Below are 23,502 nucleotides of genomic sequence, written 5' to 3' on the forward strand. Positions count from 1 at the left end.
CTTCAGCACAGCAATGAATGGTAAAAAATTAGCTCTCTGAAGACCATTTTTATACAGATCTGAAAGAAAGGAAATCAGTACCATTTTGCTCCTTAGTCTTAATAACAATGTCAGCTTGTCTTTTAGTCTGGCAAACAAACTCTGTTGCTAGAGAAAGGAGGAACAAAAGGCAGAAAAGGAGAGCTGAAATTGATTTCTCCTCTTTTGCTGTATGAAAATTCAAAATATTCTTAAGGAAGAAAGGAACATCCTGAGAAAGTCTGAAAAAGACAGGGAGTGAACGACTTAAATCGCTAATGACATACAACTGATTTGAGCAGAAGAAACAAGACCAGCATCTGTTTTAATGTAAGGATATAAAAAAAGGATTTGTAATGCTGGGTATACATCGGTATGATTGTAAGACCGAAACTATGCAACTGCTAAGTCCCAAGTATTTGGCAGAAGGGAAAAACCCAACAAACTAAAACCACGCTATTTAAGTTTACAAAGTCAGTACCATTCTTATTGTGTACTGCGGTACACTTTATCTTCTAGCAATTCTACCAGGTACACTCCCTTTTCCAAAGCAAGAAAAAGGGTCGTGCTGAAGGCCAAAAAAGAGAAAATTAATTAATATGTAAACTTACGCAAAGTTGCTAAAAATACAACTGAATTTAAAAAAAAAATTAGGATGTAATGTAACGAAATGCAGATCTGCACTCAAAGGAAATACAAATAAAAACAAAGTGCAAAGCAGCATTTTATACCTTATTTATCTCTATATTTTATACAACATAAACTTCTCTTCTCTGGAAAGTATCTAACTGCCCAACATGTTTATAACAGAATGACTTGTCCTTTGAAAATATTATCACTTAAACTGTATGATGGGCTGCTCTGTTTCATTAATATTAGGAAGCCTTATAAAAAGGTAGTACAGCACCTATGACTGACAGGAGGAATAAATAAGAAAATACAGACACCTGGCAGAGATGTCACCAAAATTCTCTGCAAAGACCACGCCAGGTTATTAATACCACCTATATTCCCCATAATGCCTGAAGGCTACAACTAGGCTAAAGCTTTTGTGCTCTACCAACACCTCATGGTGGACAGAAGCTACAGTATGCATGAGAAACCAATAGGACACCTACAAAATTGTTTTCACAAAACTGGATATGGACACAGAAATATTTAGGAAAATTAGCAGTTAAGGTGATTCCACACCCTAATTACTAACAGAGCTGTATGAAGCCACGTATCATTCTCATTCATAAATCTGCAAATCATGATAGCTATACATTTCTTTAAAAAGCAGTCAATTGCATATTTACTTGCAAAAATTAGTGAACACGTAACAGTACTATAAGACAGCTACTTCTGTTAGTTCTTCTAGTTATTAAGGCTGTGAGTTTTGTATTTAGGCCTCTGTTTTGTGAGGTTAAGAACAATAAACAGTAATTTTAATGCAGAAATGAAGCCAAGATTCCTCAAACACTGCATCTCAGTATTTTCCCTCATATTCCCCTGGTGCAGAAGTTTAACGTGGTTATATAGTGATACTAGATACGTATCACTAATGGCCAGCAGCCGGGCACATCTGCTTTCTAATGAAAAAGCCACTTTTCCCCTTTGTATCCACAGGAAACAAATCTCTCAATTCAGTCTTAAACCTTGACGCAGCATACCACACTAACCCAACTCTCTTTCCTGCAGGAGGATTTCAGACACACACCGTGAGTATGCAGGAGTAGTGAGAAGGGAAGAAGAGTCCAACGTCCGGACTGCAACACAGCTCAGTTCTGGAGATGCCATTCCTGACATTCTCTGCTGGGCAGCTAGTGCAAGTGGATATCTTTCAGGTTGACACAGTGACTTGGTATGTATTAAAAAAACCCATACGACAGTAATAGTCACAAATTGACATCTCCGTTTAAGATGCAAGATACAATCCCCAAGTTACAATAAAAATCTCTCCTGAACTTTAAAGAACAGCGTTTCAAAAAACACAAGGATGGCTCCCAACTGAGTAAGGCACCAGCATCCAGTTTATCTGTAGTTAACCTAACTAGACTAGTTATGATTTCATCTTGTTTGCTCAAACAAGGAGAATAAACCAAGGGGAAGTTACTTCTTCCTCTAGTAAAAACATTTGAGTGGGTTGTTGGTTGTTGGGGTTTTTTTAATTTTAAGATAAAGTGCATTGTAAATCTTTAGTGATTCTCTTTCACTCAACTAATTTGAGTAGAAAAATTAACTGGCAGTTACAGTTAATACTGTAACTCTTCAGTATTTTTTGCAAACATTTGAAATTAATCAATCTAAAGTGTCATAAAAGTTGCACAGAAATTATGCATTATGCTAACTGCTAATGCTATACTATAACAAACATTTTTTCTCCTCTACAAAAAATGACAATTACTGCTTGGTTAGAACCCATACAGATTTGAGGACTTTGTAGAAGGATCTACCTAGCTAGTCACACTCCATCTAAAAATATTGTTAGAAATGGAAACAACTCTCCACCTAAGTAATTCCCAATGAGTGACCACAAGCCAGGGTGTGAGAATGGCATCTTGATAAGGGGTTCTCCTTTGAGCTGGTGGATCAAGTCTGCAAGTTGCCGAGTTAGAAACCAGGACAGAATGTACTCTCATTTTCCCTCTCTTCTGCAGAATATGACCTTTTCCTATCCTGGAATACATCCAAAACAGAGGCAATATCCCACCCCTCCTCAACTCCCCTGTCCCCAGACACCCTCCCACTGGTTTGAATCGAGTAAAGAAGATCAGAAAACACAGAAGGATTTGGGGGGGAAGTCGGGGGGGGAACACCTCAAGTTTGAGAGAAGGGAGGAGTAAGAACGAGTGAAAAAACTTTCTTCCTTAAGAACACAAAAAACCATGGGAAAATTTGGAATATCTCAGATTCCTGAAGACTAGAGAGTTTATTAGTGTTAAATACTGTATGACTAATACGATTGTTTTGTAAGATACTGACATTCATTGTATTTGGATAATACTAGTAGCGTGTTTGTTTTTACCTTCTGGTGGCCTGTTAGATGTTGCCACAACGACAACCCCATTTTGGAACAGATTTTCAAAAAGCTGCTTCAGAATCATGGCATCAGCAATGTCAGTGACCTGCAGAAGACAACACATTTGTTTTATCTTGCTTTCAGCTTCTGCTGCAACAGATCTGCAAGTGGCTTTGTAGCTCGGAAAAATGCTTGTTAGTGAAAGCCGTGGAGAAAGATTCTAATTATTGCTTGGTGAGAAAAAAATAAAAGGGATAATTAATAAGCAGTGAATGTACAACGGTCTTTCAAAACTTGCCCACTCTTTATTGCGGAACTCCACCATTTCTTTACCAATTGCTAAATGATTCCATGTCAACTTCTATTATAAAACTACAGGTGGGAGACACAGAAAACAGACCTAAACATTTGAGAGGTCTAATTAATTAGAAACGACATGAAAAAAAACCCTGAAGACAGAAAGAAAATACACACCGGCTGTTTTACATTTCTATTACCTTTGAGGCAAAGGTTTGCAGAGGTGAATTTAAATGGTCATGGGACTTCAGAAGTAAAGACAAGTAGCCAACTATACATAATCAGCTGCTGTTGAAAATAGAATGATATGACATAGATACTATTGTGTGATTGTTGCAAAAAACAATTCAACAGATGGCCCATCACAAAAATAAGCAATTTCATTGTTCTTTTTAAGTGCTTTCTATTACTGTCCATGAATAATCAAAAGGCACGCAGTCACTTCCAGCACAGTCAGCCTCTTCTAACCTTCAGGCACAAAACACGAATAAAAAATAAAAATGGGTGCGACAAGTGATATGGGGAAGGGGGGGGGAGTGGAGAGACTAAAAAATAATCCATAAAGTAACATTTCTTTAGGTAGCTAAGTTTAGCTTAACGAACTTGCTTTACAGTACTGAGAAATAAAAGGAAACAGAAACCACTCTGTACAAATGAACAAAATGTAATAATTTTTTCTGAAAAAAAGCCCATTGTTACAACAGCACTTTATATTTTACAGTTCACCAGCCGAGATCAGCAATTTTAATAAGTAAACCATCTTTATTATTGTTACACTTGTTTCTCCTGCATTCCCTTTGATTATTATATAGACACTTGTTGCATTTTGACTTACCAAAACAGACCCTAATTTGGAAGAAATTAAAAAGTGGTGGCATGCTGAGAGTTATACACACTCATTACATAACAGATTGCTATGCTTTCCCCAGTTTAGATGTGTATGTTGTGATAGTAAGACATCTACAGAAATACTTTAAACAGTATAATTTTTTTCCCTACTCCACCACCACCCCAGCCCTCATCATTCCCTCATTTCTAAATGATCTTTCTGAGCAGCAAAAAAATTTAGTTCTACACTAGAGACAGTAAAAGATTTAGGTTACATTTCTGACAGCTGATTTGGAAGCAATAATGTTCATAAGGAACCATATGTAAACACCAATTTCCTTCTTCCAAAGACTTCTTCTAATTAGTTCTATGCAATCCATTAATATGGAAAAAATTTTTCCTTTTTCAAAACCAAACTTTTGCACAATCAGTAACACACCCCTCAGATTTGCACATCTCTGACCACTAAGATCTGATATTCCAAAAAGCATGTAGTGATTCACTATTGTACTATACGGCTAATATGTCTGTTCATGCATCCACCTATCAACAATGTATTTCTTCTGAATACTAAAATGTAGGAACTTCCCCTGTTCCAAAAAACAAGACACACAAGGGTTCAGTATATATGTGCATTTTAGGACTAAATGGATTTCTGTATCAGAAAGCAAACCTAACAGCCAAGTTTTAAAAGTGTATTATATAAATCATTTTATAACAAACTTTTTTGTTTAAAAATACTATAAAGCACACTACCTTTAGAAAACAAGGAGGGAAAGAATATTAAAGTTCATATAAAAGAAAATAATTAATTGCATTCTCTTATTAATGAGAACTGTGATTTGATGCGGAATTCTGATGTTTTGAACTCCACTACAAAATAAAAGACCTCTCAAAAGTTCTGTCCAAAAGCAAGAGCCAATTTGAGAACTGGGACGCAAATATGAGCTCATTTTACCTAATACAGCTTGGGAAAGACAGAAAATTTCTACAAGGTAAAGCAGGTAGAAGACAGTAACTAAAGCATGGTCATTTCTCATGTTTTTACTGTATCCAGCATTCACTGCAACAGAGAACAAAAGCAAAGGGTACAAATTACCAATAAGGAGAGCCTGCTAACGGACAGAATGGAGAAATTTCATTAGCATTTAAGAGAAAAGATTTTCATAACCTAGTGCTGCTTTCCATTATGACTCATGTAAAAAAAAAAAAAAAAAAAGGAAAAAAGAAAGGGGGAAAAAAAAACCAACCTCACACACTAGCCTAATAGTTAATTTACATGTGTAAGTGCCTGAGACTCAGTCAGCCACTGATTGGTACAGTTCCACGTAATGAATGACAAACATAAGCATGTATTATCAGCAATTAGTATTAGCACAAAAATAAGAGCTTAATTTTTATTAGAGTCTTTTAATAGCACGCAGGTTACTAAAAACTCCCTAAATTGTAGTTTGCTTTAAGGTCAAATGGTATCAATGGTACATAAAGACTAACACTGTATGACCATTCACCTTACCAAGAAGCAGGGATTCTGTTTTCACCATCAATACTAACATAGGTTACAGTCACATGCCAAAATTAGAGTTCTAATTACCTGTGGATACTTATTTGATCACTAAACAATAACTAGTCTCTTTTTATTGGCCAACCTCTGTGTTCCAAAACATCAAAATCATAATTACAAATTCTAGGGTTTTTCTTCAAAATGAGGGCACATTTTTAGAATGGTTTAAGACTTTCATGATTAAAAATAAAAGACTTTAATATTTACAGTAAGCTGTACAACAAAGATCAGCAACAAGCAGCAATGCTTTAATAACCTGAGAGCCTGTGGCTCAGGCAAATGCTGACAAAAAACCTGCTTCAGAATGGACAAATTCAAAAGCTTAGTGCCATCATTAAGGTCCTGGCTATCACACAGTATTTGCAAAAAGAAACATTTAAGACATAGTAAATTTTTTTTTTTTTAATACAACAATATTTTGGAACACACAAAACTACTTTTAAAAGTACTGAAATATTTTTCTATATCAATTAGTCATCCCTCCACTTGTTTGATAGTTCTCTAGGCTTTGCAAGAAGATTCACTTCAGAGAATTTCTGTTTTGCTTTAGCCCACTGTCAAAGAGGAATGTGCAACCTCAGCAATGCTGCTGTCTTTCGAGGTTCTGCATTTGGTTTCCTCGGAAAAATGAGCATTAAGAATACTTTTTGCTGTCTCTGTTACAACATCACTCGTCCGTGCATCTGATCTTAAGATAAATACATAATTTCAGCTTATTCTCTTTTTTTTCCAACAGGTATTTGAAAGCAACCTGAAGTGTTTAAAGCAAATCTCAATAGTTTTCTGATGTTTCCTCCGCACACAAGTATTTTGCCAAAGTAGTATACAGCAGTATATGTTCTGAGTCTCCAGCTCTTTCCAGGTTCATTTTAATCTAACAATTCTTTAAATATGAGTGATTCAGACTGCAGTGAAAGCTAACCATTATCTCCACTGGGGAAATGAGCTCCAAACACCCTGAATAAGATATGGCTCCTTATTATCAATGTTAATTGTGTCACCACGTGAGCTGCTCTTCCAGTCACTGCACTACTTTATGACCACTTAAGCAGAAGGTTTCTTATCCCAAATTCAGTGCCTTCTGCAAAATTTCAGAAAGCTGGGACTCCTCTTCAGTAGGCAAAGACTGCGTAGCATTCCATGCTACAGAAAATCAGTCAAGAAACCCAGCTGTTCAGAAATCTGTGCATTTAGAACAGCAGTACACCCAAAACAAGTAGATTTTTGAAATTCACATAAGAATCTAAAGTCTTAGATACACATTTTAAAGTATAGTTCTCGTAATACTTTCCCAACTGTGACCCACAGATAAAGAGAGGTGATTTCGACAACTGAAGTGACTGATGTACCTCAAGCAAGTCAGCGGGGGGGAGGAGAAAAAAAATATCAGAGTCTCTCCCCTTAAAATGTGGCAACACGACAGTCTGGAAACCCAGCAACACCAGGATATGAAAGCAGTGGGCATTTATGCAGAAAAGCAGGTATTTACTCTAATACATGGTACAGCAAAGATGCCTCTTTCTACCATTGATGTCATGACAGTTAACACTCCTCCCTGCCCTCTCCAAACCTTCCTGTTTCTTCACAGTGTAAATACAATTGTCTCTGTATTTAGATTTTATGCTGCAAGTTTTGGAAGCTCAGCATCCATATTCACAAGGTAAAGCACAATTTTAAGTGATCAAAACAGCAACAATTGCAATGACCCCACATGTTCTGAAACCACAGTTCAAAGGACTACCCCTTGTTGAAAAATGCAAGAGTAACTTAAAAAAACAAGAACACCTACTACTTTCCAGCTACAAAAATCCCCTTCATGGGAGCTAATCATAAACCGGGTATTTTCTCAGGTGCGCAGGCTTGTAAAATAATAGCTAGGAGACATAAATTGCTCTATCCATTTCAGAAAGGTATTAATTTAAGAGCATAGCACAGACAATTTACAGTTAACAGATGACTCTCTTACTATTGGTGATTTGAGAACTAACACAGATCTGTTTTTATCTTGTTCTGCATTTTCTCTCTGAATTAAAAAAATCTCAGTTGATTAGAGCTGCCAAATACCTCTAGCCACTCTCCTAAAAATTTTTGTAAAGCCATTCTACACCTAAATTTGTGACATGCCTTTAAAACAAAATTCACAAGTTGTGTAAAACAAATGAAACAATCAAGTTAACCTGGGTAAAGATCATTTAATGCGTTTATTTCTAATTTTCACATTTAATTCCATCTGGCACTGCCATGCCAAAGGCTCCAATAACTCCAGGAAAGAATTTAGGTTGAATTTGACATGTTTTTTCCACATCGTTAATCACATTGAGACGCCTGCAAAGACCAGGCGTGCCAAGCAAGTATCAGGCAGCTACTCTCCTGGGCACTGCACAGACTCAGTACAGGACGATGGTCCCTGCCCTGAAGTACTCATGAGCCTCCCACCAAACTCTAATACCCCCTTGTATGACCAGTAACTAGACTGGTAAATGAAAGTACTATAAGGGGACTTACACCGTCAACTTGCATTTTGTCTCCTGGGGAAAAAAAAAAAAAAGAAAAAAAAAAAGAAACCACCATCTTCAAAACTGAAATGACTTCTGCTCTCCAACTTCTACAGTACACTACTGGCCAGTGATTCAAATACTATATTAGCAGTAACATATTTTAAGGTCAAAAGTAACTTTATGAAGTTTCACTTGAAGCAAAGGGGTAATCTCCGACTTCTTACCTGAAATTCATCAAAACATAAGAGAGCAGCCTCTTCACTTATTTCCTCTGCTACTGGTGCAATTGGGTCATACGATTTGGCCATAAATCCTGCCTTTCTTTTTGGCAAGCTCTGCTTAAGGCGATGTATTCCTCAGTTGATAAAACAGAAAAGAACAAATATTTCTTATTTCTTTTTCTAAGATAGGGAGAAGAAAATTATTTAGCTACCAAATAAAAAGTAACCCAGTCCAATAAAAATAAGAAGCCTTCAAATTTAGTCCAATTTGAAGAGGGTAAAGCAGTTTTCAACCACATCCAGGCAACTATTAAAAGCTCACACATTCTGGGATTCGTATTTTCTTGTTTAGAAATATCTAAAACAAAAAACAAAGAACCCTTGAATGCTGTGCACCTATATCTTTTAAAAACTGATATAAATTACAGTTTTATCTTGCTCCAATTCATGACCTTAGTTTCAGTTTCACTTTGTAACTTGGCATTTTATGTCTTAATCTTCTCTCTCAAGTATGAAAAACCCTTACGGTGTTTACAAATCAATGGCACAGCTTTGTGCACTGCATGCTCTGAAGGTATACTTAGAATGCATTTAGTTAAAAGAACTCAGACATAGCAACACAGTTACATTTTAAAACATAAAGATGATGATACTGGCACAAAGTAAGATTATTACATCCATACTTTACTGTCTCATGGATTGTATTCCATCTGACTATAAACACATTAGGAAAACAAAGATCCTGCAGTAAGAAGCCACCTTTCTTAAGATAAAGCACAAATGACAAGAAATGGAAACAGAAAAATCTCAACAGTGACCCAACGATGATAGAAAAAGCAGGCACTAAAGGTGGCAGAAGTTGTTTACATTGATGAAAGCTTCCCAAGAAAAATGCAGCTGTCACAATACTTGTAAATTACAGTATTTTTTAACAGTTTCACAGTATTTTAAGGTCATTCAATTTAGAAACAGAAGCACATTTTAAAATACGTAAAACAGTATCTCCATCAAAACTAAGTGCCTTATTCACTGTCAGAAAATTTTCTGAAACTTAGGATGAACTTCTTTCTATTATTTTTTCCTCCAAATTACTGACAGTATTACTAAATTTGCCAAACAGAATAGTTCTCATTCTCCTTGGCATTTATACTCAATTTATTATTATTGCTTATTCAAAATGCAGATTGAATTTAACTTTTACTGTTTCATTTTTAGCAATTGCCTTCTTCAGATTGCACGTAAGCTAATTGGTAACTGGAAAACATTTAGTTAAGGATTTAATCCTAAATATACACCCAAGATTTCTATACAATCAGGTATACAGAATCTTTGAGAAAAAATACTTGAGAAATAATATGCAATTAATATCTATTCAGGTATGACAGACAATGCTAAAATCCTTTAACTTCTCTCCTATTTTTTCCTTTTTTTGCTTAAATACAGTTATTCTGATTAATATGAATATGCAAATGAGAAACTTTTTTACAGATATCATATTTCATAAAATTATTGTAAATACCTGTGTCTGCACTTACTCTGGTGTACATCTAGCATGAAGCCATGAAAATGGACTCTCTTTTTCCTTTCTACTTCTAAGTGAGAATAGAACATGTCCATCACCATTGTCTTTCCTGTGCCTTCAAATAAAAAACAAAACCAAACACCAAACAGGTAGTTAATTTAAGAACAGTACGTACCGATTACAATCTTGATTGTTCACTAGCTTTGAACTAATGAAACTATACTCTTCCACAGAATAAGTACAAGACCAGACCGTATGTGAAGAACAGCTGTATTTTCTGTTAAAAAAATTGCAGCAACTGCATTTTTATTTTTCTGTTTTAAAATTTTGATCTATACAGAGGTGGCCCAAAGGTTGCACAAATGGCTCCATATGCATCCAGAAAATATCCTTAGTATTTCCTTTTGAAAAGCAAGTACGTTTTCATGCTGCATAGTTGCAATTAGAATACATAAATTCTCTCCATGGACCCTCTCAATTACTTCCCAAATTCTTAAATTGCATTCTTTAATATTAGTGAGTGGGTAACATTGAAAAAAAACCCGCATATGGTAATGTAGTCCAACCCAACAGCTTCCAGCATTCAAAGTGTAATTGTATTAAATAACATCATAATGTTGAAAACTAATCCTGGAAAATTCATTAAAGCAGTAACGTTACAGAAACATAAAGCTTTTAGACACTTCAGAATTTGAATAAATATGCATTTAGAGAAAATTCTATTGGAAGTGATGCAACTGAAACTTACCAACGTCTCCATAGACGTAAAGACCTTTTGGGGGTTTGGTTTTTGCAAAGAGCTGCAAATCAAGAGAAAAAGAATAAATACAACTACAAGGTAAAATAAAAACAAGCACATTGGTGTGGTAAAGTAAGAAAGTAGCTACAATTAACCACCAAAGTAGCGCTAGATAGCAAAGTGTAACTTGGAGTAGATCATTAGCTCAGAATTGGGAAGCAATTTTAATGCTATATTTGTGCAAATTCTCTAAGAGAGGCCAAACACACATGCAGGGTTTGTTTTTCTCATTTTTTAGATCATTGTGAAAATATCCCCGTCTCCAGACCTAGCACACATGACTTTCTACCAGAATACATATAAAATAATTAAACATTTCTCAATCCTTAATCATCAGAACAAACCTTTTTCCTCATTAAGCCATTTGAGCAAACATTCCTAGGAAAAAGGATATAAAATTAAGTATTCATAGCAGTATTGTAGTATTCATAGATATACACGCTATATACCTATTAAAGCAGCTCTGCTTAAGATATAAAACATTAAGATTTAGAAAATCAGTACTGCAAAGCTAGTGAGCATTGTAGGGTCCCTTTCTCTCCACTTTGAATCTTAAATGCAGAATCATCCCTCGTTTAAACACTATTAAAATCAATGCAGTCATAGGAAAAATATGTACCTATATACACATGCATATCGAAAAGGTTATTTTCAAAGTATGCCTTTTATTAATCATTTTCTCAAGTGACTTATCTTTATCTTGAATGAATACTGCTTAACAATTTTTAAAACTCTTAATAATACTCAAGACAAATGTTATGACACCTGACGGTTTCTTCTATTTTACTCAAGTATGTATTTTTATGGAAAAACTTGCAATAACATCAAGACTTCCAATTTGAAACAGTCCTCCCCCCACTATAGTACATAGCCATTTCCAAGTATAATTCTAAAAGAAACCGTTTCTGAAAAACTGGAAATCTTAACAAAATTATCATCAAATCCATGAAACTGAATTGACATCTACCAAAACACCGCAGAAGAGTATTTGGTTATTTTAAAGTCCTCTGCTTTCAGAGTTCTATGAGCTGAGCCAGAACAGAGGAAAACTAAAATTGCAACCTTGAGGTCTCATTTGGAGCTCTGTAATTGTTAAACAACTTGAATCTAAAGCATTTTTCAAAATACAGTGTCATGTTAAAGAAATGGGGGAGTCAGTAGCAAAACACTAATTAACTATGAAAGAAAATATATGACCAAAAGGTAGAAAGATAATGTCTCAGGTCTACAGTACCAGTTTATTCAGAAACTATGCAGGCATAGCTCTTATATAAGACCCACTTATAGATTTAATTTAAAGCTATACTAATAGGATAATCAAAAATTTGTAACATCAATCTGTGGTTGAACAGGGTTTCAGATGTTCTGAAACCTTTCCATTAATAGACAAGGCTGCAACTATTTGCTAGTGCTTTAAAAGTACTGCAAGATAATTTAATTGATCAACATTTTTCAGTGAGTACTTTTTAAGAGCTTGTGCTCATTAAAACTACTGATGCTCAAAGTTACACAGTGAAGAAAGGAGAAATGGAAAAAAATCCAAATGAGAGAAACATTAATAAGAAAGTCTTTATTTTTAATTTGAGATTAACAACAGTCATTTTGACAAGATAAAAAACTATCACATTACATTTGTTACATAAAAAGGCTGTGTTAACGTGATTTGCAGTTTCACAAGGAATGACACAAAGCTAGAAAAACAAATCAAGGTTTAGAGTACTTCTTTACCTGTCTTTGAAAAGGTTATGTAAGCAGAACAAGTAGTAAAGCCTACATTCTTATACCATTTTTTTATCGTAAATTTTTTATTAATTACATGTAACCATCTTGAAGTTTGCCTATTTAGGCCTATTTCATTCTTACTCCAGTACTTACCATTCTAGAAAACATGTTACAGAAAAAGGCTTTTTTGGCTAAAGGAAATACATATAATGGCCTGGGCTCCACAGCAGTCTAAATCAACTTCTCGATGATTTTAAAAATGGAATTAAGGTTTTTTTGTGAAGACAGCAATTTGATATCTAATTGCTTAAAAAAAAAGGATACTGTGGCAGATCTAAACACGCTCCTGAAGCAAATCGAATGCCAGAAAAACTCTTACCTTCTTTGAGCAATTAAAAAAGTTTGTAGGAAATATTTAACATATACTTCTGCCAGAAATGACACTATTGACACTTTCAGAATATTCACTTCCTCAATTCTGTCAGGTATTATATAACACTAAAAATTTATTTTTCTATTCCTGGGTTGGGTTTTTTTTTAACATATATTTTATTTTTTAAAAGTAATCTTGATCAGTAGACTTTAATACTGAAACTCAGACAACCTACTGGTCTCAAGCTATTCTGCATGATCATTAAATGGTTTATGGTTTGGGTTTTTTTTAATTATTCTTACCCATCTTCTGAAGCCTGTAAGTTACGTAAGAAAGAGTCACTTCCACTAGGATTTCTGATAAAATCCAATTGATGCTCTTGGTTCAACTTAGAGCACAGCAAGCAGTCGAGAAAGTCGGTGGTATGAGGGGGTGAAGAAAACAGAAGACTGATCTTGGTTCTATTGAAACACACACTCCAAAAGAAGGACGGGGGAGATCTAAGGCAGAAGATCCTCTAGTTACCCTAAAATAAAGGTAGATTTGTTTATTTCGGGAAGGGAGAAAAGTGGGAGATGTAGGAAGACAAACTAAATGAATGAGCTTCTCCTCACTTCCATATTATCCTGAGGTTTATTTGGGGTCTCAGTATAATAATGTTCAATTGGTTTACAATAAATTTGCTTTTGCAACAATAAGATTTAAGGATGTTAAAGTTAATACTTAAAATGTACAAAACCAAAGATATTAAGGGATGCACAAAATGTGAATTTGAAGGGGAGAATTTTGAAATCCTTAGATGTATGTTTCAAAGGAGGGCATCAGCACAAATGTGTCAAATGTGTCCCGTGAGTTCTCCAAGTTTCCTGATTCCCATAACATTCTTTGAAACAACTTAAGAAAGCATAACTTAAGTGCTTCACCAAGTTCCATTATCATCAGGACATGCTGCAGCAGGCGCTTTTTTCCTTTCATAGATCAGTTGACTTACAGACTTTTCTTTGAAAATCACTCATATGCTACAATATTTACAATTCCACAAGACGACAAACACATTAGCATCCCCACATTTACAGAATTCTCTCCTCTATGATCAAAATGTTTTACACATTTCTGTTTCAAAACTGCTACCTTGTTTTGATTCTATCACATCAGATTTTTCTTTTTTGTTTAAACTGCAATTTTATCAATCAATATCCTACCTCATCTAAGCAATTACATTGGTCAAAACATCTCCTTCATTCTGACAACTTCCTATTCTTTCCTAAATATCTTTAATAACATGCAACATCTTCCCATCTTCTTCCATGCCCCCTACCTCAGACACCAGAAGCAAGCAACTCATTTCCTGGGAATATTTACACTCTGATTTGAAAAACTTTTAAGTGAAACCACATGTCAATACTAAGACAGTTAATTAAAACATGCAAAATTCGAAAGACAAGTCTCCAAACAGCTTTTTTTTTTTTTTTTTTTTCCTAAACACTAACAAAACAGCCTCTTTCTCCCACGCCTTCAGGCTTCCTTTTTGGTTGCTGTTGTAGCTGAAGACATTTTCAAGGTCTTGAATGGTGTTTACTATTGTTCATACCTCTTTTCAAAACATGACCTCACTTATAATTGAGCTTATTTCAAGTCATTAGTACAGCAACTCAACAACTCTTAAGATGTCCCAATTGGTATTACTTTGAAAAGCTAGAGATCTGAAACATCCATGCAAACTCTGATGGCCTTGAACTTCAATTCAGAGGATCTCAAAATATCTCAACATACAAGCCCATGCTTTCACCAAATTGAAGATCAAAGTCCTTGTTCAAATTTGAGTAATAATTTTGAAAAACAGAAGCCTACTTGGTTTGCAGCACAACTAATTATTTTTTCCTCTCAAATTTATTCTAAGTTGATGCCCCAAAAAACCTACATCATAAAAAACCATCATAAAAAAAATGGTTGGTGTCACATGTCCCCCCTCCCAGACTACTGATTTCAGAAAGCTTTGGCCTGTGATGTAATGCAAGTCTCATGGATAAACATTCAAATGCTTCCACTGTATCTGATATAAATATTTGTTCCCTAATCCTACTTTTACCATATTTTTAGTGATTAAAACTATTTAGATAAAAAGTGGTAAATGAAGAACAAAACTAAAACCAAAGCAGACCATTCTTGTAATGGTTCAGAAGTGCAAGAAGTTTCTATTTCTGGAATAATTGTTATTTAGGAAGAGGCTTCTGCAATTCTACCACAGAAGAAATCAGGCAATAAAATAAGGAATATCAGACAGCAGAAGGGGCTGTCAGAGAGAGGCTTCTCTCTCTGTCCCCCCCTGCTTTTCTTCACTGCAACCTCTCAGCCACATTCTTTCTTCAATAACAGAACCAGGAAAAATGAGCATGCTTGAAATGCCGAGCACCACTGGTTTTTGTTTCTAAAAAGCTGCCAGTAGATTCTTTTCAATTCAGGAGATTTCACACTAAAAGTAGGTTAGGCAACTTGCTAGAAACCTCCTGAAAAAGCAAAAAGTCAATCTACAAACTACTATGTGTAACTGATTAAAGTGTTTGACTCATTTCCACAAAGTCCTTAAGTCATTTAAAATACATCAATTTGTTTCATTTACACCTATTAAAACTCATCAACTACAAAACATTAAGCAAAGCCAATGCCAATCGTTTTGTCACAAAAACAACTGAACGTCTATAGCATAAGGTTTGTCTTTTACTTCTAGCATATTCAAAGTTACGAAATACCAGGCCTTCATGGGAGGAGAGCACCAATGAGCTATTCACCAGTACAGGATTTACCTGCCCCCTGTATCATTAGTACTTCCTGGGGACGCCCTCTACTAGTTACATGAACTGACTAGTTACTTCCACTCATAAACCTACACAAATCCTATTCAACTCAGGCCAATTCCAGAGAGTGGTACTCACCACCTCTTCTTGGTACAAAAAGCCTTAGTTCTACTCTTCAAAACTGAATCAAGTCTGCAACAGCATCCCTACCCTGAAAATCCATCATAGAAAAACATGTATTTTGCTCGCTCAGAAAAACTCCTCGATGCAGATGTATGACAAGCATATGATCCCACTGTCTACAGCTGGTACAGTGCTTGATGGCTATGATTTGCCAACTACCTATTCACAGCCATGACTCTTATTCTGGGGAAAACCTTCATTAAGGATGTTGATTACAATTTTGCTGAAGCAAAACCTGGCATGAACTAGGCTTTAAACCACACTTTATTTGGCTTCATTTTATCTCAATAGGAGCTCTGTTTGAACTGGCGAGTAACTTCCTCAAAGACAGCAGAAGAGAAACAAAGTTGTTGGGACTTCTTCTCCACTATGAATCACGATTTTATTTCACTAGGCAAGCTAGCAGGCTTTAACAGATTTACACAAAATTCACTGCTCTCCTCCTTTTCTGAGGTTTTGATATATGGCACGGCACTATAGTGCTCAATCTGGTTATCAATCTTCTTAAGATTTCCAAAGAGATATCAAGCTCTAGAAGGAAAAACTCAAACTGCAACAACACTTACCCCAATAACAAGGAGTTCTACGGTTGCTGCTCCCTGACTGTGGTATTAGTTCCGAGGTATCAGTGCATGCAATTTTGTTGCAAGTATCAAGCAACAATTTTTAAAAGCTGGTTTAAAATTAAAGCATGGAATTGAAGCAATGTTAAATGAAAGAGAGGAGTGCTTTAGAGGAACTAGTGAAAACCACATTCTCAACGTAAAAAATGGCATTTGACTTTTTATGAAAGTGTCAGTCAATCTGGCTTTACTGCGATGAGCTCTGTTACACAGGGACAAAGTAGCATCACAATTTCCTAAACAGAATAAAATTAGTATTTGTTCTCTGCAAGAGAGACTTCCTTCCCTATTCATGCTGCCCAATCAAAGAAAGAGTAAATAACAAACCCACATAATGCTTGATCTACAAAGCCATTACAAGACACCTGCTCTAACAACTATAATGATTCAGGGCACTCCAGTTAATACAAGTCAGCTCTCAAAACTATTCTCAAATGTAGTGTTTCTAGAACAGAATATCCAAATGTCCAAAGCAGTTTACCAGAAAAGACCAAAATGCTCTAGCCTACTGATCCTCAGGTTTGACAGTAAGACCAATGCCTTCATCACAACATTTTTTCTAAAGAAATTAATAAAAGTGGCAGTATGTCCAAAAGGTAATGCAGGAGCAAGATAACTGGCTTCTTTTTGAGTGACCTCTTCTTTTACAGTCCAAGTACAGTGTCTAAAGACAATTTTGAGATAGGCAATTTAAAAGATTATGACCCAACACCAAAGCTTAAAAAGAAGCCCAGACAGATGAAAACAAAACAAAACCAAAACTTTTCACATTGAACATCCTCAAGATAGAAATCTCTGGCCTGCTCGATTGCACTTATAGAACTAGTTTGGCAAGCTGAATCCAGCTTGATCTCCTTATACTTATGCAAAAACAATTCTCATTCAGGCACGCTGTCATATTGCTTTGGATACCAAAGATAAGCAATAACCATTTTTGAAAGAGGAAATTTATATTTTTTAATTGGAACTTGCCCAAATTGAATCAGTAGGCTGGTTTAGACTCAAGAGTTAGCCTACAAAGGCATTAAGACAACATAGATCAACAGGTACACACCCATGTACAATACTAAGAAGTGTTTTTAAATTCCATAAACATACATTTTTCAGACTACATCTATCATTTTTACACCAGTTTTACGTTTTTAATAATTTTAATTAAAGAAATCCCAGAATTAAAAAGGAAAGTAATGTGATGAGCTGACCCACAGCCAGAGCAGGTAAAAATATACCCCAAACCGTTGTTTGGCTCCAATTCCTACATCAGAGTTAGAATCATCAAATAATTCAGGTTGGAAGGGACTTCAGGGGATCACGCAGCCAAATCCCCTGTTTAAAGCTCTGTTATAGAATATCTACAGCTGAAAGGGACCCATAAGGATGATCAGATCAACTGCTTCCAGAACAGAACTTCCAAAGACATTGCCCTTCAGGTGCAGTCTTGCCTTAGCACTTTGCTTCCCGTATTTCACCACTTTTGTGTTTTTCCTTCCAGAGTGCCTGACTTCTGCTTCGTGAAATTATTTCTCATTCAGGTTTCTTCTCACCATATCTCAAAAAAATGAGCTCCCTCCTAGGTGTTTAGTCTGCTTCTTTTCATCAGGAGGCAGAAAGACATTCCTGGCATTTCCAGTCAAGCATATGATTAGCAAATATATAATCTCCAGCTACATATATGAACTTAAAGCATCCAAGGGATGTTGGAGCCAGCCTGATAGGCAAGCATGTGTCCCACTGCTCTGCACCCTGCTATACTTGCCTATTTGTAACAGGCACGTTTACAGGTATAGCACAGGGTATTTACAGGTGTAATACTTGTTCTCATACCAACATTCTCTTCTCTACCTTTTTCATGCCTTGAAGCTAATATACTTCGCAAGATCCTTTCGAGTGATAACTTGTAGTTTGGTGCCTAAAGGGCAGAGGATAGCATGTCATTTAGAGGCACTTCAGCCCTGTAGGCTTTGGCTCCCCTGACCTCATGCTACATCATTTAGACTTGCCAAGCAAACAAAATACAGAGTTTGTGCCAGGTAATAGGAGAATTTGGGGTTGTAATGGGAAGTACATGGTTGGGTAACAAGTTCAATAGAGTTCGATATTTAGATTTATGTCTGTGAGATGAGGTGTGTTGCATAATGGATGCTGAAAAAGGCTGACATGAGGATTTATTAGCAAAGTTTGCAGCTGACAGCATACATTGACTGTAAATGTGAAAGTTGTTTCTGATGAAAAGTAAAAACAAGAGTGGTGCAAGAGAAGGAGAGACAGAAAAAGGAAAACACTCAGTGGCTGGCTGAGAAGAGCAACAACAGCTTCCAGATATTCTCCTTTTTGGGGTAGGGAGGTGTGTCTCCAGTGCAGGCAGGGAAAGTAAAGACGATGATGGCAATGAATATTTTGCCGTACTTTTTTCCTAGCGCTATACTTTTATCATCAGACTCTGTCAAACACCCTATTTTTGTTGTTTCCCCTCACCATGTTTATGACTATTTGTGCTGTCTGGGGTATGTTAATCAGGTGCAAGTGAAGCATATTCACTGGTTGTTCAGCTTCTGTGCACATCTATGATTGCCTAATATTTATCGAGTAATTAAATGTCTTATCTTCTTTGCAGGATGGTATATTTGGTGTTCTGGGATGTAAACTCAAATCTACAAAACAAGAGGCAAGGAAAGCTGAGGGGGGATTCTCAGACCAGTTCTAGTTGCTTCCCATGAGAACCTGCCATAACAACGCTATCAATATTTGCAGGTGCAAAGCCACAAGCACAACAATCTGAGACTAACAGCACGAGAACAAGACATGAAAAATACTGCCACAAAGGCTCTGGAAAACACAGCTTCTTCAGGGAAAAGTTACAGAGATACAATAGCAGGCTATTAGCATTACTAATGCTAAGGCACTGTGCACCAGGCATATGTCTGAATTTTTGTTAATCCTTTGAAAAGGAGCTGTGATTCCCCCCAAAACACAACTGGGGTGCAGATCGCACTTCTGCCTTATTTCGTTACCTCACCTGGAGACTAACAACACTGGGAAGAATGGACATTTTTTTTAAAAGTCATGTCTGATCTATATTACGTTTTACAAAGCTAAATTTTTAGACTCTGCTGGCTAATTTCACTTATATTCATGGAAGGTCTATTAGAACACAAAACATCAGTGTTCAGTATCTGTAACCCAAACACACAGGTGTTGTAAGAGTGCTTGAGAATTAAAACCTGGTTGAGGCCCCTCTCTCCTATAGCCAAATGACATTTTCGGAAAAGCAGACACTAGACATAACCAAAATCATATCAGATTTTCTTACAGAATTATTTCAATAATACGTAATTTGGTTACTTCTAGAGTGCCACTGGTATTTTAGAAACCAAAAAAGAAATAACAGAGATCCAAACACAAAGAATGATCTATCTGTAAAGACCTAGCTGCAAAAATGTTCATGTTAATGACAGAAATTTATGTATTTTAAGCACATTCCTATGAGCAAACATAAATGCACAAAAATATTTTTATCATTATAAACCTCACCTTTGAAAGAAGATTTTTTGAACGGATGCTGTAGCCTTTAAGGTTCTCATGCAACTTCTGCAGGTGCTGCACAACTCTTCTCTGTTGCTCATCATTTCTCAGCTCTTCTTGCTTAATCAGAAAGTCATAATGTTCTAAAGGTCCATTGCAAACCAGTAAGGCTCTGGCATTAGCATCTGTAGGAGTACTGGGGACTGACTTCTCATCTGCCTGAGCTGTGTATGCTGTATGAATGAAAAGTAGGCAATTAATAGAGAAGTTTTGAAAAGCATCCTCTTATATTCATAAACACACATTCTTAACAGTTTACGCAAAGATGTATATACATTACTTACCTATACAACCACTAGAGTATGTTACCCCTCTGCTTTTCATTACATCAACTTCTAATTTTAGTAGTAAACACCTCTAGTAGTACATTTGAACATTTATTTTTATTATCAACAAGCATACACACTAAAAAGCCCAGCTGGAGAGTTGGTAAGATTTGGAGGAGCTGTTGCAAAGGAAGTTCTGACAATTTATTTTTTTTTCTTCAAATTGGGGCAAAACCATTTAAAAATTCCAAAGTGCATTTCTCTGAATAGATTAATCCTTTAGCGAGAGGTGGGTTAAACTAGACAGAAAATATTTAAAAGCCAGCAAACAGGAGACCAAAACAGGAGCTCTGTAAACAGGCTGAGTCTCAACCACACTAAACAGGGCAATAGCTGTGAAGCCCTGTAATGCCACAGCCTGCTTTGCTGGCATTATCTTCTGCCTAGAAGAGACAGAGCTGTGCTCAAGCAGGAATTCTATTTAAAAGTAAAATAAAATAAAAAAATAATAAAAATAAGTCAGAATTGCTAGACATAAAGCAAGTAAAGTGAGATATAACTGGGAAACAACACAGAGGATTACAAAGATGGCTTGCTAAATCAGCAGGATCAGAAACTTAACAACGGAATACACTGAAAAGCTGTTTAATATCTCATTTGCTTCCACTGCCTTTTAAAAGGTTAAGTATAACCATGAGTAACACAGTTTGTAGCAATGATAAAAGAAATAGATTTGAGTGGGAAAAACACGTATCATAGACTACATATTTTGAACACTGTGAGATTGAAGGAAATTCATCTCTAAAGGCTTTAGGTAAGTTTCCTAAGCAACACAATGGCCTCTAACAGCTTTCTCTGAGGCCTCACTGAAGGCAGGTGAGGTTCCAAAACACCAGGAAAATGAAACAATTTCTGTCTTTAAAAAGGGGAGAAAGGCAAATCCAGAAATCCACAGGTCAGTCAACACAACTTCAAAACACTCAAAAATACTGGAACAAATACAAGCAGACTTTTTTTTTCTTTTTTAATAATGCACTTAACAAGATGACAACCTAACACATAAAAGGCAACACCAGCTCCTCAGGAACAGTGCGAGGCCAACAAGTTTTCCTCTCTGGTTTTCCACATGCTTAGTGGGGAGAGGAAAAACATCTTAATTGCAGTAACGCTGTTGTCATTGGATCACATAGCATTCTCAGCTCTAAAGTAGGAAAGTAAGTTGCAAAAGAAATTACTTTTGAGCAGGTACAAAAACAGCTAGAAAACCTGTATGTAACAAATAATTACTACAGTTAACCTAGGTGTATATTTGCACTAGAGTTTCAGAGAGGGCTCAGAATCTCAGCTTGGTGCAATATAGAACTTCCATTCATGACCTGCAAATGGCAAAACAAAGTACATGGCCTGGGAACACAGGTAACGGCAAGTCAGGAGGGGGCTGCAAACACCCTGGCAGGCAAGGCAATTCTGACAAACTGGCCAAAGAATCTAATACAACCAGGATGCACTTCAACAGGGACAAAGTACAGTGCTTAGGGGAAACAAATAACTGAACTTAAGAGACAGGGAACGATCAGTAAAAGAGCAGTTCTGCAGAAGAGGATCCAGGGGCTACATCGGATCACAAACTGACAGTGAGACACCATCATAACTCTATTAGAGGAAAAAATAAACTAAAAACCCACAAGCACTGCGATGTAGATATATGAGGGGCAATATAAGCACACATGAAAAAAATCCTGTTCTATTCAATACTGCCCTGGAACACACTTTTCAATTTTCACATCATATGTCATCACAGGTATGAACTAAATGGGAGAGCAGAAGATGATTTAAAGGACTATTTTTTAAACCATGGGCCACAACTCAAAGAAGTTGTAAGAGGCCCAAGAGGAGTTTTATATTGTTATAAGAAACATAAAATGAATATAGTTATAGAAAAGAAAGACAACACTGAACAATTAGATCAAATTGTATTTATTTATTGCAAGTAACACCTTAGTTTCTCCAAAGCAAGACAGTTGCTGTTTATACCTGCAGGCAACAATTACACCAAATTCTCCTGCTCTGAAGGAACTGAGTGACTGCTTTGAATTAAAAGTAATTAGCTCATCCCTAGCTAAAGAGATTACATAAAGAGAGTTGAGTTCAAAGTCTGTTATTGCAAATATTTGAGTAAAATCTTTAGGGAAGACATAAGAAAAGCATATAGCTATCTCCAGATACACAGAGTGTACTGAGAAAAGGAAATAAACTGTATTTATACCGTTACCTTAAGAACTGTAATTAAGGCAGTGAAATAGATTAATAATCTAGAAGTTGTAAAACTTTCATTGATGGACAGTGAATTTTAAAAATAAGCTCAACAAAAATGTCAGGAACAGGTCAGCAATACCTGACCTGCCTCCAAAGGGAAGGGGAAAAGGCACAGATGATCTCTCAAAATTTTTTTCATCTTGTTTTCAACCATTCCACTCCCACATAAAGTCAATCTCAGTCCTGTGATCTGTACTTCTAAACCATCCGTGCTTTCGCAGCATGTAGAGCTTGATGGCTCTGAGAGCTCCAACGTGAAGGACAGCCAGTACCCTATTGTACCATTATACCTATAAAGCCAGCAGTTCCTATTGCTTACTACAAGATTGGAGAAAAAAAAAAAATAAAAGCCAATTCAGGGATAAGAAAGGGTTTGTGACTCATGACCTTCCCAGCCATGGACAAAGCACACCAGCAGGACTGCTCAGAAGCGTGGTTTTTGTCTCAGATTACATGTACTTACAGCTAACCATCCCGGGAGTGGAAGAAAATACTTTGTCATTAACAGATGACAGAGATGGAGAGTATGGGCAGGTGATGACAGAGGGTGTCATGGGATAAAGTACGCATTGTTCTCCTAAAATAATATTGAACGCTGGGATTTAAATATGATGGGGGTACACTATAATACGCTACCAGGAGACAGTCAGTAACTGATAAGTGAGAAACTCAAACTTGTAGCTGCTAAACAAAGGCATATGCTCTTAAACAGTGTGTAGGGGGTTTAGAGGTAAGTCAACAGAAGACAGCTATTCAAATGATAAACTATCCTAAGAGATAGAAAAAAAAAGCGGGTCTTCCATTCTAACCTGTATTTTGTGGGACAGACTGCAAAATCATTCACACAACTATGCTTCCATAATAATCTATTCCCAAACTGATAAAGAAAAGGAA

General features: G+C 36.2%; 1 protein-coding gene across 1 annotated transcript; it reads right to left on the reverse strand.

Annotated features, from left to right (window-relative positions):
• On the reverse strand, nucleotides 1–23,081 carry LACE1 (lactation elevated 1; the record flags this gene model as incomplete). Its single annotated transcript, XM_009708605.1, has 7 exons — nucleotides 23,072–23,081; nucleotides 19,976–20,199; nucleotides 10,698–10,749; nucleotides 9,963–10,064; nucleotides 8,431–8,561; nucleotides 3,026–3,125; nucleotides 1–59 (listed from the first exon to the last, which is right to left on the reverse strand). Coding segments are annotated over exons 1-7 (678 nt in total), but the record flags the coding sequence as incomplete, so codon positions are not given.
• Between the last annotated feature and the right edge of the window lie 421 nt (nucleotides 23,082–23,502).

Source organism: Cariama cristata, unplaced genomic scaffold (genome assembly GCF_000690535.1).
Source record: "Cariama cristata isolate BGI_N322 unplaced genomic scaffold, ASM69053v1 scaffold38359, whole genome shotgun sequence".
Taxonomy (NCBI): domain Eukaryota; kingdom Metazoa; phylum Chordata; class Aves; order Cariamiformes; family Cariamidae; genus Cariama; species Cariama cristata.